General features: G+C 33.9%; 1 protein-coding gene across 6 annotated transcripts in view; it reads right to left on the bottom strand.

Annotated features, from left to right (window-relative positions):
• Nucleotides 1-17,357, bottom strand: part of DOCK9 (dedicator of cytokinesis 9) — a 116,791-nt gene that overhangs the window by 50,120 nt on the left and 49,314 nt on the right. For all 6 annotated transcript variants that reach the window (XM_070944091.1, XM_070944090.1, XM_070944093.1 and 3 more), the window contains exons 6-22: nt 16,334-16,429; nt 16,004-16,138; nt 13,692-13,866; nt 12,916-12,980; nt 9,629-9,703; nt 9,397-9,537; nt 8,619-8,822; nt 8,413-8,535; nt 7,810-7,892; nt 7,370-7,492; nt 4,884-4,963; nt 4,613-4,800; nt 4,419-4,484; nt 2,815-2,907; nt 1,464-1,587; nt 1,236-1,357; nt 1,044-1,130 (exon numbers count right to left, since the gene is read on the bottom strand). In XM_070944091.1, the coding sequence (XP_070800192.1) occupies nt 1,044-1,130; nt 1,236-1,357; nt 1,464-1,587; nt 2,815-2,907; nt 4,419-4,484; nt 4,613-4,800; nt 4,884-4,963; nt 7,370-7,492; nt 7,810-7,892; nt 8,413-8,535; nt 8,619-8,822; nt 9,397-9,537; nt 9,629-9,703; nt 12,916-12,980; nt 13,692-13,866; nt 16,004-16,138; nt 16,334-16,429 (1,980 nt within the window). The remainder of the gene's footprint in view (nt 1-1,043; nt 1,131-1,235; nt 1,358-1,463; nt 1,588-2,814; nt 2,908-4,418; nt 4,485-4,612; nt 4,801-4,883; nt 4,964-7,369; nt 7,493-7,809; nt 7,893-8,412; nt 8,536-8,618; nt 8,823-9,396; nt 9,538-9,628; nt 9,704-12,915; nt 12,981-13,691; nt 13,867-16,003; nt 16,139-16,333; nt 16,430-17,357) is intronic.

Genomic DNA, 17,357 nt, shown 5'->3' with positions numbered 1-17,357 from the left:
ATTTCAATTATGTAGCACTTATTGCTCCTGAGCCTTCATAATTCTTGTACAAAATACTTGGAAGTTTTCATGTTTCTATTATTTCAAACACCAAAAATGTTAAAATATGCAAGCAAAGACCAATTCCTCACTTTGGATTTTCAGTGAGTGTATAATACTGTAACTACAAGTGGGATCTTTGAGATGTACATTAGGCTTTTCTATTTCTGTCTATTCATTACTTGGTAAGTACTGTATATGATCTCATTCCAAAGGTTTGCACCAATTCAAAAGTTTGGCTCGAATTTCCTTGGTATTGCTGTTCCATAGCCCAGGCTAATAATAGATTTTGAAGATTTTTATGCCTGTAATTCATTATTTTACATCATGAAGGTTATGTCTAATTAAGATTTAATACTAATAGTAAGCATCCTCTTGACTATAACCTGCAATGAGTTCCTCCCTTCAACATATCGAATTGATACTTGCTTGAAATTCTCATGTTTTCAGGGAAGTAGGGTGCAAGAAAGAATAGTAAAGCCTAGAGCAAAATATGCTCTCTTGGTCCTCCCTTTGTATTTTCTTACTTGTACCAAGTCCCATTACATAAAACTCATAATTTTAATTTTGAAATGTTAGCGTTGGACAGATTTGTTTATCCCATGACCTTTCCCCCAGAAAGTCAGAGTATTGTCCTCATCTTGTGCTAATCTAAAAGCCAGCACAAAGACAGGAAAATCTGTTATATATTCTTTCCAACTCTACGCTTGGACAGTTTTACTCTAGTTGGAGCCCTGTCATGTACAGAGGGAAAGCTACATGAGTTTACTTCCCTTTACTTCCCTTTCCTACACTTAGGCAAAGATTCATACATTTCCTTCTGCCTTTTGTTCTCCAGGTTGATTGCTATAGTAAAATGAGCAAGCAAGATAATCAAAACTTGATTGAGTCATATTTTTCATAACTTACATTTTATAATTATAGAATTTTAAAAATAGAAGTTATTTTCAGATGAAATAAAATCAACACCTTTGGTAAAAAGTTACAATGTAATTAATACCAACCTGTGTATATACAGTGGAAACTAGGTGAGTTGAAATTGTCAACAATGGTTTGCCTCCATCTACCCATTTAATTTCAGGGCCCGAATGCTGATGTAAAATTAAAAGTTGGTTATTTAATGTATTAAATACAAACTAGCTTTATCGAATAGCAAAAATAAACAAATAAGATAGATATTATCTTGGGTTTTTTACTTTGCTCATGCCTGATTCTTGACTGTTAAGATATCCACTTGGAAGATAAGCAGATACTGGTATATGTTGTTCATTTGTCACCACTCTGCCATCTTTTAACAACTGAAGCCAGGAATATCCAACTAGAAGGAATGTAAAGAGAAATGATATCTTTGCTGTATTCTCTAATAAGTGTTTATGCTTAATTTTAGCTAAATATATCACCTATAAAAAACAACTGAATCAAACCTTGTGTTTCAATTATGTCCTTCTTCTTGGTGGTCCCTTTACTTGAACTGTCACAACTAACATGATAGAAGGTAAACAATAAATGGTGTTTTTCATGCAGCTGTGTGGGCAATTCTATTTTTACCTAAGAAGAAATAAAATGCAAGTTTTGGTTTGGAAAGTGTCTTCTAGCAGTAGTATATATAGTAAAAATTTTACAATGTACAACACGTAAGCATATACACATTTACCACTGGACTAGATTTAAGAGATTTTGTATTAACCTATAAGACCTTAAACAATGAGGGTCCAGCATACTGCCAAGCAAGCCTAGTTCCTACTGTGACCAATTCAAGATTATTTTATTGTACCACGTTTTATCAGTACTTATTTGGGGTGAAGAAGGAAGACAATCTTCTCTGTCAAACACTAACATAATAATCACTTAGAGTTAAAACTAACACAATCTTATTTCAATTTATGTTCTTGTTCAAAATATTTTTAATAAGGTTGGCATTTGATTTTTCATCATTGTACTACTATATTGTGGTTGCTGTGCTTTTCTGTTTTGTGAATTCGATTGGCTGGAGAACAAACTTCAAATAGCAATTCTTCCTACAAGAATCAGAGTGCTGCTAAGATGGAAATTAGAAGAAGAGAACTGAAATACTGGTGAGTTTACAAAAATGAATAAAATGTACATTTTACATTTTAAAAAATAGGGTCGAATACATTTCCCCATTAATTATCATCTGATCTGGGGGGTTTTTTGTTTTTTTTTAAAATTTGATTTATATGCCGCCCTTCTCCGGAGACTCAGGGCGGCTTACAATACGTTAAGCAATAGCCTTCATACTTTTGTATATTTATACAAAGTCAGCTTATTGCCCCCACAAACTGGGTCCTCATTTAAGCTACCTTAGAAAGGATGGAAGGCTGAGTCAACCTTGAGCCTGGTGAGATTCGAACTTACAGTAATTGCAGACAGCTGGTGTTAATCACAATGCTTTTTTTAGTCTGCTGAGCTACCAGGCCCGGTAGTATCTGTTGCTACTCTTTGTATTTTCTTTCTTTTTTTTTAAAGAAATAGGAAAATATCATAATATTTTCCTTAAAGAAAAGCACCCAATCCCAAAAAGATCTTGCATATTTGTCGCACATAATCTTACAGAGTTGGAAAATGAGTTGCTATCACTGTGTCATTTTATGGGTAGAAACCGAGGGTAGACAGTAGACAGACTTATCTGCCTACTTCTGAATAAAAATGCTTGACATGTTGCAAAGCGACTTCTTCCCTCTTATCCCACTATGTTTCTGGAAAACAATTAAAATGGGCAAGGATTTTTGGAGAAAGGAAAGAAGACAAAATTACCTCATCATAAAACTCTGGGTTTTGCTGGTGATGCAGAACTGTAACAAATGCTTGTCTTGTAAATATTGGACCCCCTGGTCTGCCATAGATGCACTAGGAATGAAACAGAAGAAGTAATGGCTGGTTTATACTGATCCTATTTTTATAGATATAATTTCTGAAATATTTCATGTGAATTTTTTTTAATGTTCTCTCTTTTTTTAAAACTCTTCTACCAGATAATGCAAGTTAGCAAAGCTTCTCCTTTAATTATGTCTCAATGGATGAAAAAATGCTCAGAAAATATTCTGCCGACTGTTGCTATATTTAACAATACTTAACAGTATGGATGTGAAGCATTTTGGTAGGGGTAGGTGAGCCCTATCAGCTTTCAGTCTAAAGTGCTTCACATTCCTACTGTACAACTTCTGGCATGTAACAAGAAACACTCTGTGATATATGGAATATATGATAAAAGGATTATTATTTCTTTAGAGATTGATTCTGATTGTACCAGAGTCTGGAGTGAATATGTGAAGCAAGAGGAGAGAGCTTTTGTACTAACAGAGCAGAGTTCAAAGTCTGCTACAATTGCTTTCTTCAAGGGGGAATTCCTGGTTTTTACTGATGTCATTTCATTATTCCTATGATGGATTTACAACTTGTACTTTCCTTGAACCTGATAACAACTCAATGGGAAGCAACACAGAGATGAGAAATAAATTGAAAATGTAAAAAACAAGGCAGGGTGATGCAATGTGCATAAACTGAAACTTGCTAAATTGCTTTTAACCCTTATTTAGTGTTTTTATATCACTTAAAACAAAGGGTTTTTAAAAATCATGGCATTTCTTATATAATATTGAAAACAGACTAGGAAAGTTATTAATAAAAAGTAAATAGAGTTCTTTGTATATGCTTTTCCCTATCTTGAAATTCAATTCTAAATACCAAAGAATATGCACACAAAACAAAACAAAACAAAAAAAACAAAACAAAAAAAAAACAGCCGTCTTAAAGGGATGTACATTAACACAAATTACGACCACATACCACTGTGAATGTTGCAATTTTTAAAACTTCCTGAAATATTTTTTTTGTTCTCTACTATTCCTGAAATTGTGTATCTTTAAAGTCTGAGATCAAATCTTTGTTAAAACACCTAATGGGTAGGAAAAGTATATTTCTTACATAGTTGCACCTACTCTGATTTAAACTAGAAAAGTCACTGCTCTGCCTCAGTATGAAAAATAACTTTGCAAGCAGTTGGTTGATTCTAATTTTAGGTACCAAACTTTTTAAAGATGGCTGTTACCTCTTTTGTTTATATTTCTACATATAGACAGAAAATAAGTTTAATGTAACACAGAAATCAAATTACTTAGCAGCTATAGTTAACCTGATTTCTCCTTATCTTCCTGTATTCTTTCACTGAAAAACAATTCCAACTCCATTTATTTCTATGAAAAAGGCAGAGTTTGTTCTTGTAACCAGATTTACTTATGCTTATGTAAAACACAGAATATAATATTAAGGAACTTGAGGATGTATCTTAGATATTGCCCCATCATCTGTACTGTAAATCGATATTAATGACTGAAGAGCCACAAGTCAGATCAACATACCTTCAGCGGCCGAGAATCTTCATCATCGGAATCTCTGAATTCTATGCACACGGCAATATTTCTTGCCTAAAAAGAGCACAGAAATTAAGTTTAGTTAATTTTTTATTATAAATCAAACTTCCAGCGAGATGTGTTTTTACTCAGAATCAATTTAGCTTTGAATCTGAACATAATTAACAGGCACATTAACTCACCTTTGCAAATGACTTCTGACTGTCATATTTCAAGTGATTTGGATAAACATAAAGGTGATTGTTGTAGATAGTGAAAGGCTGAGTATGTTTTGGTATACAGGGAACAAATTCCTCTACTTCAAACGTTACTACTGCCTTGGAACTGTTTTCAAACTGTTTCATGGGAATGTATGATGAATTAACAAAATCTGGAAAGTATATTAGAAATGAATTAAAAAATGGAAAAATAAAGCCATTGTAGCCACTTTTACAATAATTTTTTAATACTTACTTGGTATGTCTGGAGAAACATTATCAATTGTTATGTCTAGGTTTCCTAAAATAACTGGCAACTTAGACATCTTTTCAGGCCTATGAGAAAAAAAAACAAATATGACTAACAGAAAAATAGTTGAGACAATATATTCAATCTCAATTATGAAAAAATACAAAGCATGCTTCAAAAGAGAATAGTTCAACTCATTTCAAATTAACACAACAAGCAGTGGGCTCTGGGTCACTCTGAAAGAAGGGATGTTTACGGAATTAGCCTTTCTCTATCTCATAGATTGCTGGTACTCCAGTTTCCCATCCCTCCCAAAAGTCCCCAGAGAATCAGAGGGTCTGTCCAACAGAGTATTACCGTATTTTCTGGCGTATAAAACGACTTTTTAATACATGAAAATCTTCTCAAAAGTCGGGGGTCGTCTTATATGCCGGGTATCGTTCTCCTGTAACTAGGCAGACCAGCCCAAAAGGCTCTGACAAGCCAAGCTCTGACCATCCCAGTTGAGTTGCCTGCTAATCAGGCAACTCAGCTGGGATCGCCAGAGCCATGTAAAAGGAAAAAAGTTTTCCCCCTCCAGCTTGCTTACCTTAGCTGCTAGTCACAACACTTGCCTTGCTTCGCTTGCCTGCTATCCATTCCATCAGCAAGCCACTCCCTGCCTGCAATCAAGCAGGCAGGGAGTTGTGGACTTCAACTCCCAGAATTCCTCAGCCAGCAAAGCAAAGCTGGCTGAGAAATTCTGGGAGTTGAAGTCTACAAGTCTTAAAGTTGCCAAGGTTGGAGACCCCTATTCTATTGGGTAAGTTTTTTTCCCCTTTGGGAGCTTTAAAAAAAATAGTTAATTGGGGGTTTTTTTAGTTGTTCTTTTTTAAACCTAGCCGTTTAAAGTTTACGAAGTTTTAAATTTAGCTTTCATATAAAAATAAAAATAAAATAAAATAAAATAATATTTGTGCAGCTTTCTGAGATTTAGTGTGTTTCTGTAGTGTTTCACTCTAACTACACAAACACACAAAATCTCACAAAGCTGTATGTGGAATTTTGTGTGTGTAAAGTGTGAAAGTTGGGTTTTGGGGCTTTTTGTGGCTGTATGAAGTTCCTACTTGTTGCAGGGGCCATTTTGGGTCTAGCACAGCTGCTTTTACATTGTAGGTGAGCCAGTTGTGTTGTGTTGTGTGTGTGTAAAGTGTGAAAGTTGTTTTTTTGGGCTTTTTGTGGCTGTGTGAGGTTCCTGCTTGTTGCAGGGGCCATTTTGGGTCTAGCACAGCTGCTTTTACATTGTGGGTGAGCCAGTTGATGTTTTTTAATTTTTATTTGGTGTGCGTTGGAAGAGGGGTAGTCTTATACGGCGAGTATAGCCCAAATCCTATATTTTAACAAGAAAAGTCGGGGATCGTCTTATACGCCCAGTCGTCTTATACGCCGGAAAATATGGTATGTCTTGCATGGTATAACAAGAGCTTTGTGCATCCTTTGCACAAAGTTCCTGGTGTTATGCTTTTCTCTCCTTCTGCCTGCCTACAATGAATGGTAAATCCTTGACCTTTGGAGAGGCTTTTCAGAAGGCAAACAATGGAAAAAGATAATCTAGCAGATGATGAATTGTCCTCTGTCGGAGATGCTCCGGAGGAAGCTGCATTGAGTAGGAGATTGGACTAAATGAGTTCTAAAATTCCTCCCAAATCTACAGTTCCATGAAATATATTTGCGTTTTGTATTCTAGAGAAAGTTTTCTCCTATTGACATAATGTACAATACAACTTTATATCTGCAAACCCTAATGTGCATATTCATGCAGCTTTTAATTCAAAACATCCACAAAATGTTTTCACAAATTCCTCAAATATTCACATCCACAGAATTATCTTTGCAATTTTTAGTCTTCAAAAAATGCCTTCTCCTACAATATTTTTACTTAACTTGTACGTTTGCAAGATGATTTTCATTTTTTTCTACATATGACTTTTTATAGTTTCAGACAACAGGAAGTCTTTTCTCTTTAATTTTGTTTTGTTTTCATTTTACCAGTAAGAAAAATGTATAAATAGTATCCACTTTTGCAAGGAAACCTTCAGAACTCATGAGTCAGGTTTCAAACTCCTAATTCTTCCAGAGTGCTCTTAATACTATTTTCCATTAAATGTAAAATTGTTGATTTTAAACTTTTAAAACATGGAATATTGTATATATCGGTACTTAAGACTTATGACATGTATATTTAAAGCCACTTTTGAATAAATCACATAGACAGGATCAGTCATAAATAAACTAATTAAAAATCAACATAAAATACGAAAGAGGAAGATTTGGAGAGCTTTGATTTACCATTTCGCAACTCTTCTATAACTTTACGGTCATAATTCTATTTGAGACAAAAAAAAAAAAAAGCAGCACCACACCATTCCAGGCAATACATGTGACACAAACCAGTTTATTACAATTTGAATTCATGTGAATAATTTCATTTTGATGTAAAACAAAACACTCACTTTCTGAAATCAGCTAACAATTTAAGCATGTCTTCATTTGAAAGTTTGTTACTATCTTGTTTGTAAAGTGCAGAGAATCTTGCACTTTTGTCCAGTGTTCCAGCCATATCCTTAAACAGTGTTCTGTAATGCAAGTTTTTTAAATCAAAAATATTTATATAAACTTCATAGTGGGAAAATAAAGATAGGAGGCAGTTTAGAAAACATTAACACGTGAATTTACAGAAATTAGTATAAATGGTTGAGCAAAAAGCAGTACATTCCAATTCTAAATCATTTATCACAAATATTGGTTGATGCCAAACTAGAAATACATTTAAACTATTACTTTTATTCAATAGGAGAGGGCACTCCCATAAATTAATTTACCAATATAGGAGGTCATAACAATACAAGTCAGAGAATTCTTGAATTAAATCAAGAACACTATCATGCATTACCTGGCTGCCCATGCAAATGGCATTCTGTATTGCCCTAGTCGTTGGCAAGCCTGTTTTGCATTTTTCAGAACCTTTTGAGCAACCTGTAAGCAATCAGAAAAAGAACTAAATTACAAGTCAAAATTCTCCCGCATACATCTCTGCAATCCCTATTCTCACTGAAACTGAAATTTCTTCCACTCCCTTTTCTTAACTACTTACCAAACTACTATGGGCATCAAACTCTCAATCTAATTTAGCCTTAACTCCTAACATTTATCTAAAACTTTGTTTCCCATGCTTTTTATTACAATTAAGTTCTCATTTTCCAAACAAATCTTAAAACTAAAGCAATTTTTGAGACTCCTTAACAGATTATTCAATAGTTGATTTTACAATCTTTTTTTAGTCTGCTTTGGCAATTAGTAAACAAATTTCAGCAGAGAAGATGCAACTTTGCCTACAAACTGTATTTGCCTATGTCTGCCAAGTGTAGGAATTAAACTGATAGCAAAATCTAGCAACTATGTCTTGAATATGTGCACGTTTCAGTTTGATGTTGTTGAATTACCAAGTTATAGACAAATTCAGAAATTAGAAATACCCAACAATCAAAGCAAATACCTTAGAAGAATCAGAACTTTTCATATATGGCTCAGCACAATGAGTAATGCTCCCTTGTAGGACTTTTTCTATTCTGGCCACTAGAAATATATCCGGGTGTGGACACGTTACTGAGAATATTCCCTAAAGACAAATTAATTGCTTCATTAATTCTTAAATATAAATATGGGACACCGATTTGTAATGAAACACTATTTTTTCCTTACTTGTTTGGGATATTGTAGCATAACATCTGAAATAATATCCTGAATTGGATGTAAGCAATCACTACTCCCATTCAACAACTCCTGTGATGTATTAGCTAGCATATGTCTCACTGTGCTATGATTCAAATCAACATGGAAATCTGATGAAATCTTCCGATTATGCTTAACATCGAATAGTGACAGTGAGATGAAAAATGGCTCTACCTGGACATTAAAAAAAGAAGACATGAACATAATAATGCCAAATGCTAATTTACTTGTAACAATAGATAGCGTAGAACTGCCAGTAGAAAAAGCAGTTCTTATATTGCATATTAACGTTTACATGATAAATGCCATTAAACAGAATAGTACCTTATGCTCCATATATTATTGTCTAGATCAGGGATTTCAAACTGGTGGCCCGCTGGCCAGATGCATCACATGCAGGCCATGCCCACCCCAGCTCCACGAATGGGAAAAAACATAGTGAAACGTCATGTGACGGCAATGTGACATGGCGAGTTTGACACCCATGGTCTAGATCATACTTATACTTCTTAAAAATTCACACGCGCACCTTACTTAAACAAAACATAATCCGCTCTATATAACTTCTAATTCCATGCTGCGGTAAAACCTTGTCATTCAATTTGTTCTTGCACTGGATTGTAAAACTCTAATAAGTTTTCAGATGAAATTATATTTTCTCAGAATGTCTTGAGTCTTAAACGTCAAAATATATATTAGGTATTATTCTTGAAACATTACATGTGATAGATTCACCATTGCAGCTTACATTCGTTGTTGGTCCCTCTTCATTTTCAGCCACACAGCTTTGTAGATTGAAAGATAAGTCGTTGCACTTCACCAGGATTTTCTTCCCAAACTTCTCTTCAAATGGCTTAACTTCAGGCTCAATACCAGAGAAGTCTAGTTTCTTTAAAAGAAACAAAAATTGAAAATAATCTTTAAATACTCAACATTATTTGAGTATTAAGCTTTGGATTTTTCCCTGCAATCAGTCTTACCTGTGCATCTGGGTCCAGTGCAAAGAGCTTAACCCTGCTTTCATTTTTGAATTTGAATTCAGAATCTCTGCAACTCTACAAAATGAAATGGCATTTTTAAATTAATAAACATATTTTTTTAAATTTTTCCTTCTTTCTTTACGGTAATTTCTGCTAGACTAAATGGAACTCTCAAGAACAGATGTTAAGTCCTCTGTAGGACTAGTGATGATAACAATATGAGATGACACAGGCCAGTTTGGATTATTTCTCATAGTATGGCCAACTGATTTTAGTTTTAAATCTTTCTTCCAATTCATCATCTCTAGGCATATTTCTATGTTCTTTGGATTATTTTAATCATTTAATCAATTAATTATAACATTTGTCTCATGAATAGCACATTAATATACTGATGTGTAACAAGGAAAAATAAAGAATTGCAAATAAAACGAGTGTAGTCACTTTCACATCCACCCCAATTCCCCTGACAGCAATTCCATCCTTTGATACTTTATACATCCTTCTTTCATCTTAATTCCAAACCCCATTAAATAATCTTTTCTCCTCCTCTTCTTTTCTTATTTGTAACCTTCTCAGGCTTTAAATTTCCACTTTTATTCACCCCTTTTCTTTAATTGAAGGAGGACCTGTAGAAGCACTTGGGGCTGTAACTTCTGAGAGTTGGGAGATTGGCTCCAACAAATTCCATGAGCAACTTCAGAGCTCTCTGTCCAGAAGAATGCACTGCTAGGAACAGCTAAGATGCTGCATAGAACCCTTAAACTTGCAGGCCTCTGGTGGAGGACCCAAGATTGAGGAAGACACAACCACCCATAAGGATAAGAAGGCATTTTTTTAATACACACACGTGTATGTATATATGTTTATATGTATATGTCTATGTGTATTTATGTTTATAAACACACATATATACAATACTATAGTTAACTTTATGGTAAGAGAAGTTTGACGTTGTGTAGTAGGAAATGAACAATACAGTAAGCATACAATAACAGATTCAATCTGAAGTATAAAAATATGGCAATTCTTTAATATGCTAGTATATTTCATTCTACACTCTTTTACAAAAATAGAATCTATTTCTGTAAATTTTACTTGCTTTTGTAGTAAAATATAACCTTTCTGACCAACTTTATTTCCTGTCTAGAATTATTTTGGTTCAGAAAAAGAAGATGATATTGATAGACAAGCCTTCAGTATACCAAGAATGGGATGGCAAGTATCTCCTGCAAAGATTATCATGAAACAGAACAGGTGACCCTGTCATGAGTAGCCAACTTTTAAAAATGAATGAAGACAGCATCTCCAACACAGAGAAATACAATTGCCAAGCCAGTAGTGTTTGTTTCTACAGAAAAAAATATATAAGAGACTGATGCCAAGAAACGGAGCATAATTCACAAGGGCACTTATATTTTTGAAACCATCCAGAGATTAAACAAAATTAATCTTACTGTAAATAGTAACAAAAAGTACACAGTTCAGAATACAGGGAGAATAGAACCTAAGAAAAACATAAACCAAAATAGCTGCTGGATCTCAAGGAAACAGGAAGCTGCATTTGAAGCACCAAGATTAGATATAATAAGCAGGTGTCCTGAACCTCGAGGGACAGTCAAATTCCAGTCACTTTCTATAGAGTTCAACATTTCCTTTTTCACACTGTATTTTTAACTGAATTTAGAAAGAAATAATTTTGAATGCATCTCCTAAGTACGTATTTAGCTTCATGTGCATCAGCGGCTAAAACTATATACCATGCACAACCATTTGGTCATGCCTATATCCTAGACAAATCCCATTTTGCTTTTAATGACCATAAAAGACATTTCTAGAATGAAAAGTATGATGTGACTTCAATTAATTTAAACTTTACCTTGCAGAAAATTGCTTAGTTCCTTTCCCAGTCCCAGAAAAAATGTTGGCATTCAGTCCCAAAGGTTTTTTAAAGGCTGTCCTTTATTGATATAAGTGTCATGTCCCAATACCTGATAATATTCTATCAAAAATTATGTTCTAATTTTTACATGGGATTTTGAGATGCAGTCAGATGTTTACCTGACCTAAGCAAAATTTTCAAGGGACAAAAGCATACAGCACATTGCAAAGAATAGAAGTTTTTTTAAACAGAGAGCCAAATAGGAGCAAACGTTCTGTCAAGAAGAATTAATCTGATAGTAACAAGTTAAGATAAAACAAATAAGAACTAAAATATGTTCCATTGTTTCAATTATTCCTCCACCACATGGACACAATCTCCATTCTAAAAGGATCTTTTGGTATCTCCTTTTAGTAACAGCTTGCTTTGAGCAAAAAAGAGCTCAAGGCACGCAGAATGCTACCCAGAATGGGAGAATGCTTAATGTAATTCTGGGAATTGAAGTCCACACATTGAAATCCACACATCGTAAAGTTGACAAGGTTGAGAAATACTGAACTAAATTAAGAAGGAGAAGCCAAGAGATTTTAACTATGGATTTGTCTGTTGTGGCAGTCTGATCCTCAACATACTGCTTTAGTATATCACTCTTATGGCTAAATCAGACTATTTTCTTGAATGTAATTTTTCTAAATGTAAAACACTATTAAACTTAAAGGCCAATGAAACTATTCTGACAGAAATATTTACTCCCATTAATTTCTTATTCTATCAAGGATTAGATCTACTTAAAGAAGACCCTGATCGTTTGACAATGATGAGTATTAATTTTTTCTATATATCTTGCCTACCAAGAAAAACTAGCTTGAAATTATGAAAAAACGAAAACCCAACTCAAAAAGCATTCTTTCTAGCAGCCTAAGTTTTATTTAACAACTATACTTGAAAAACAAACCTTCCTGGTAAGTATCAACATTCTTTCCTTAGTAAGGTGTATAAACTAGCAATTTGCTAAATTCACTTGATTTAGAAATGAAGCATTCCAAATAACCATGGAATGTTCTATTCCTGTCATTGATCATGACAAACACCTTCGGATCCTGCTGTCTCAAGTGACTGTTTAGTGACATATTCCATCCTTCAAACCAGAAACAATTCGAGGTGTTCAGAGAGTAGTTTGAACCTTTAAAAAAAGCCTGTTTCATCAAGAATACTATGCCCTGGATACTTTAAACCATTTTAAATTTAAAGTATTTAACTCTAGAAATCAACATACTATTGCTGGGATGATAGTTTGATACAGATCAGAAGGGCAATTGTACATTCCAGAACGTTCTATTTTTGCAGATTCTATTACATACTGTCATTGAATTTCATAATTTAAAAACAAAATACACAAGACTACCTTCGCAATTTCAGGAAGGTAAGCATCTAAACCAGATGAGCTGTCTATCCTGTTTTGTTCATCTTCTGGAAATTAAAAGAAAAGAAGTTATAGAAGTCCATTGATCACTGTAGAAAAATGTTACAACCAAGAATCTCACAAGCTTTCAAAATTCTGGAAATTGGTAATCTTTCACACTATTCAAGAACAAAATTCAAATGGACAATTTTTTATTTTCTGTTAGGTACTGCTTAATGTTGGACTGTATCTAATTTGTCACTAACACAGCATTCTGGCACTTGTAAGAAGATCCACCAATTGATTCTTAAGAATCACAGCAGCCTGATTTGTAAAATCTAAATGAGATTCATTGTGGATATATTATTTATATCTATATAAGTTATTTTGACAGTAAATGTGTCTTGTTTTTAACAATACATATCTGTATGGGCTACCAAAAACAGAGTAAAGTACTGTATAAACTCCCTTTTTATGACCCTGTAGTCCCTATTTGGAGTAAAATCAGGGCGGCTAGATGGAACTGAGCATTTAGCAAGATGCCCTTTTGACACCTACACGGAGTTCACAGCAGATATTTTCTCTTTGTGCCCTTGAAAGAAAACATCAGCTGCTACCTAGGATTGAACTCTCAACCTTCCAAGTGGAATGTGAGCATCTTCACCATTAAGCTACCATGCCGCTGTTTAAAAATTACTTATAACCAATTATTAATTATAGAGAAAAACATTTCTTTTATTGAACAGCTTGAAAGAAACTTGAAAATAAGCTGCGTTTACCCTCATGGGAGTCTTCATATCTCTTTTCTTGCATTGCTGCTTCAAAATTTAATTGGAGAATTTTGTTTAGAGTTGTAATCCATTCTTCCATTTCTGCTTCACTGTCTGCAGCAAGAAGATAGCTACTCTTGTCCTGCATCTTGAGCTCAAAGGCAAAACGTCGGACTTTATTGTTCTGAAATATAATGAAAAAATATTAATCTAGCAGCTGCAACAGATTTTCTTTTCTCCCTCACCCTCTAATTTTGCATTGCTAAAAAGAAACTACCACTTTTAGGCCTAAAATAGTGAACTGAGGAAATGTGTTCACTCTCAATGTTTGAATGAATAATGAACAGACTGAACAATATGATTCATTCATATTGGCAGGGTTTAATTTCTTGTGTAAAAATCTATTTGTCAACCCTGAAGAGAACCTGGCTGAGGCCATCTTTGTGGCTTCAGAGTTGCCACAAAGCATAAGAGGGGACAGGGAGGGGGGAATAGTTAACTGAGGTTTTGCAGTCAAAACAAAAAGTTTTCCTGTGGAACCAAGGTCATTCCAACAGATGGCTGGGAGAGGAGGAGTGAAGTAACCAAGCAACCGGTCAGCATCTCTATTGGACAATGTGGCTGATGACTTGGGGGAAGGGGAAAATTTTCTCTTTTTAATTTGGTGAAAACCGCGGGAGTTTCAGAGTGAGTTTTCACCAGTTGTGCCAATATGATGTACCCAATAAACTGTTCTTTGAGGACTCTACCTCCCTCGGAATTCTAGTTTCAATGGGTGCATTACTTGGAACGCTGACACTATTGTTTTCTATATTTCTATTCTAATATCTATTGTGAGGGGGTGTATGTGTGTGTGTTTGTGCTTTGTTGAATTTTTTTTACTTTACATTTTTTGTATTTTTTATTTTTATTGATTTTATTGATAGGGAATATGAGAAGGAAAAAGTGAGACAGTGGCCTTTTATAATATCTGTCTAGTTTTTTAGACATAATTTTTAAGATTAAATATAATAAAATTATACATATACCAAAACCCGTTCAAGTATTAAGAACCAAAAACTTCCCAAATGATAGCTTGTCTATTTAGCTCAATTTAGCAATATTAGAACTCCTTTTATATTGCCAAAAAAGAAAAAGAAGTCAAAACAGGTCAGACAATTAATAATTGGGGACTTCCATAGATTTATTCTGAACATATTGATTACAAGAAATTATGCTACTGTGAATGAAGTCTAGGAAAAAGACATTCATTTTAGGAGTTGTGATAAAAAAACAAAAACTAAAATATTTTCCATCTTCAGTTCAAGTATTTCTAATTAACCCATGGGCAAGTTTTCCAAAATATTCTGCCTGAGAAGTATTATTAATTTATATAATAATGTAGAAGAAGGCATTTTGGTTATTAGCTTAAAATTATAATTAGCAAAATTCACACAAGAGATATTTCCAAGGAAAAAATGTACATACTGATTGTGTTCACATGCAATATTAAATTATGATTTAGCACTATAAGCAGATTACCCTGAATAATGATGGATCACATTCTTATTTTCTTCTTGCAATTCGGGTAGACTTCAGCAGGACTGGAGTTCAATGTTTTCAATGAACACTAAATGAACACTAAAACCCGCTGTTGAGTTTTGAAGTTGTCTGCTGGCTATAGTACTGTAATTCAAGATTCTTTAAAAGTGAAAGTAAACTCTTCTGAACTATTCTCCCAAATGTGCCCAAGAAGGAAATGGAGAATGCATGATCATGAAGCTTTATTCAAGTTTACTTGCTTCTAAATATAATGCTCAACCAAAGTTTAGTGGTTGAGATGAACCAGATTACTGAAACAATTTTATATTAACCGTTTTTTGGCCTTTCTGGTGAGAAGATACTTTTTTAGTCTGCATCAGTATTATTCAAACTTGGCAACCCACTAGATGCTCAAAAAGATAAGTTTCATAGCAACAAATGTAGAAGCACCAATTCCTGAATATCTTATTTCAAAAAAACATGATTCTAGATTTATTAATTCAACACTTAAACTGGACCTGTGTTATTATTGTTAAGCTCTTATGAAAACACACTATTTTATAATACTTGCTCACTAAAAACATAAAGCTGCTGTAATAAAAAATATATATTTCTATCACCCAGAGGACCAATAGTGCAATTCTAGTAAATTGATTAAAAATAATCCCTGTTGCATTTAATGAATTTACATTCTATACAAGTAAAGAAGTATGAAGATGTAATTCCAAAGTATTAGAAGGAATACTATAGGTTTTTGCAAGATTTACACATCATAACAAACATTATAATTCTCTACTTACTTGGACAACGCCCATGCAGGAATCCAAAAAAATTGACCCTTTTGGTTCTTTTGATATTTTTTCATCTTTGTAGAAATTAAGATTATATGATCCATCACCAAGTTGAAGGAGATGAAAAAATCTTCTTTTGAATGACTAATTTATGAAAAATTAAAATATATTAAAAACAAAAGCAATGTGACACAGAGACCAAAAGCATCGCTTTAATTGTAACCACAACACTGCAAACCTTTTTATACATTAAGAAGTATTGCTGAAATCACAGTCAATGTGCACCTGTACATTATATAGCATCACAGTATTTTATGAATAGACAAAAATTATACATACCCGCATAGTAACACTGATTGCACTGTTCATGTTCCCTTTGTATAACCATCCTTGTTTTGTAAGCCCACCCTTTTGAGATCCTAGAGATGCAGCATCCTATTAAAAAATAAACACATAAACTCATGAGTAATTTTTTAAAAAAAAAACTATAAATAAATAACTAATAAACAAGTGCTTTGATCTAATTTAAATATGAAGAAAGGTTTCTTATGCTATAAGACTATTGAACATAATTCAATGTTGTCAATAGAAGAGAAACGTAGTATTGTAACGTTCATTCATTATGGTTTCCCTTCCGTTGTGCAATATTAGATCATAAAAGTTAAAGTAAATTCTAAAAATACTGCTACATCTCATTAATGAAATGAATAACCTACTCCTGTTGTCAGGTTGAAACACAGGAAAAAATTGAGTTAAGCACATTATTTAGCAATTTTGTAGGTGATTTCAGAATGCTTTATCTTTTAGGAAAAGGTTTATATACCGTGGTCAGCCAGGCAATGTCTCTATTAAGGACTGGATTAGCTAGGATTAATTATCCTGTCCATTCTATTAGGGTGTCCCATCTGTTATAGGGCCCTTTGGAACAGCAGCTCCTCCCAAGATTAAATTGTCCCAATGCTGTTGGCCTTTCACAAGGCCTCAAATATGGTTTTGTCACTGAGCACAGAGGTTGAGATAAGACACCTGGTAGAGCCTATGCAATAGTTTGATTTGCTTTTGTAATCTCAGCTACTCTTAAATGGGTGTTATTGTCTTTTTTTGTTATATATTGTTGTTGTGCTTTTAACTATTGTTAGCTGCCCAGATGCATGAATCTCGGATTGAAATTAGAAACACATAAACCAAAAGTTTTAGCTTGACAATAAAAAAGTATATAAAAGAAGAGGTTAAAAGACTCTCCTAGAGATAAATCCAGTGGTGGGTTCCTCCCAGTTCGGTCCGGTTCGGCCAAGCCGATATGACGTCACCGAACCGGTTCTCCCCTCTGCCATCCCCCCCACACCCCACGTTATTCTTACCT

This window comes from Pituophis catenifer, unplaced genomic scaffold, assembly GCF_029215685.1.
Source record: "Pituophis catenifer annectens isolate HBS135680 unplaced genomic scaffold, rPitCat1.0.hap2 SCAF_4, whole genome shotgun sequence".
Lineage (NCBI taxonomy): Eukaryota > Metazoa > Chordata > Lepidosauria > Squamata > Colubridae > Pituophis > Pituophis catenifer.
The sequence above is the reverse complement of the archived record's forward strand: the minus strand, read 5'-3'. Positions and strand labels throughout refer to the sequence as shown.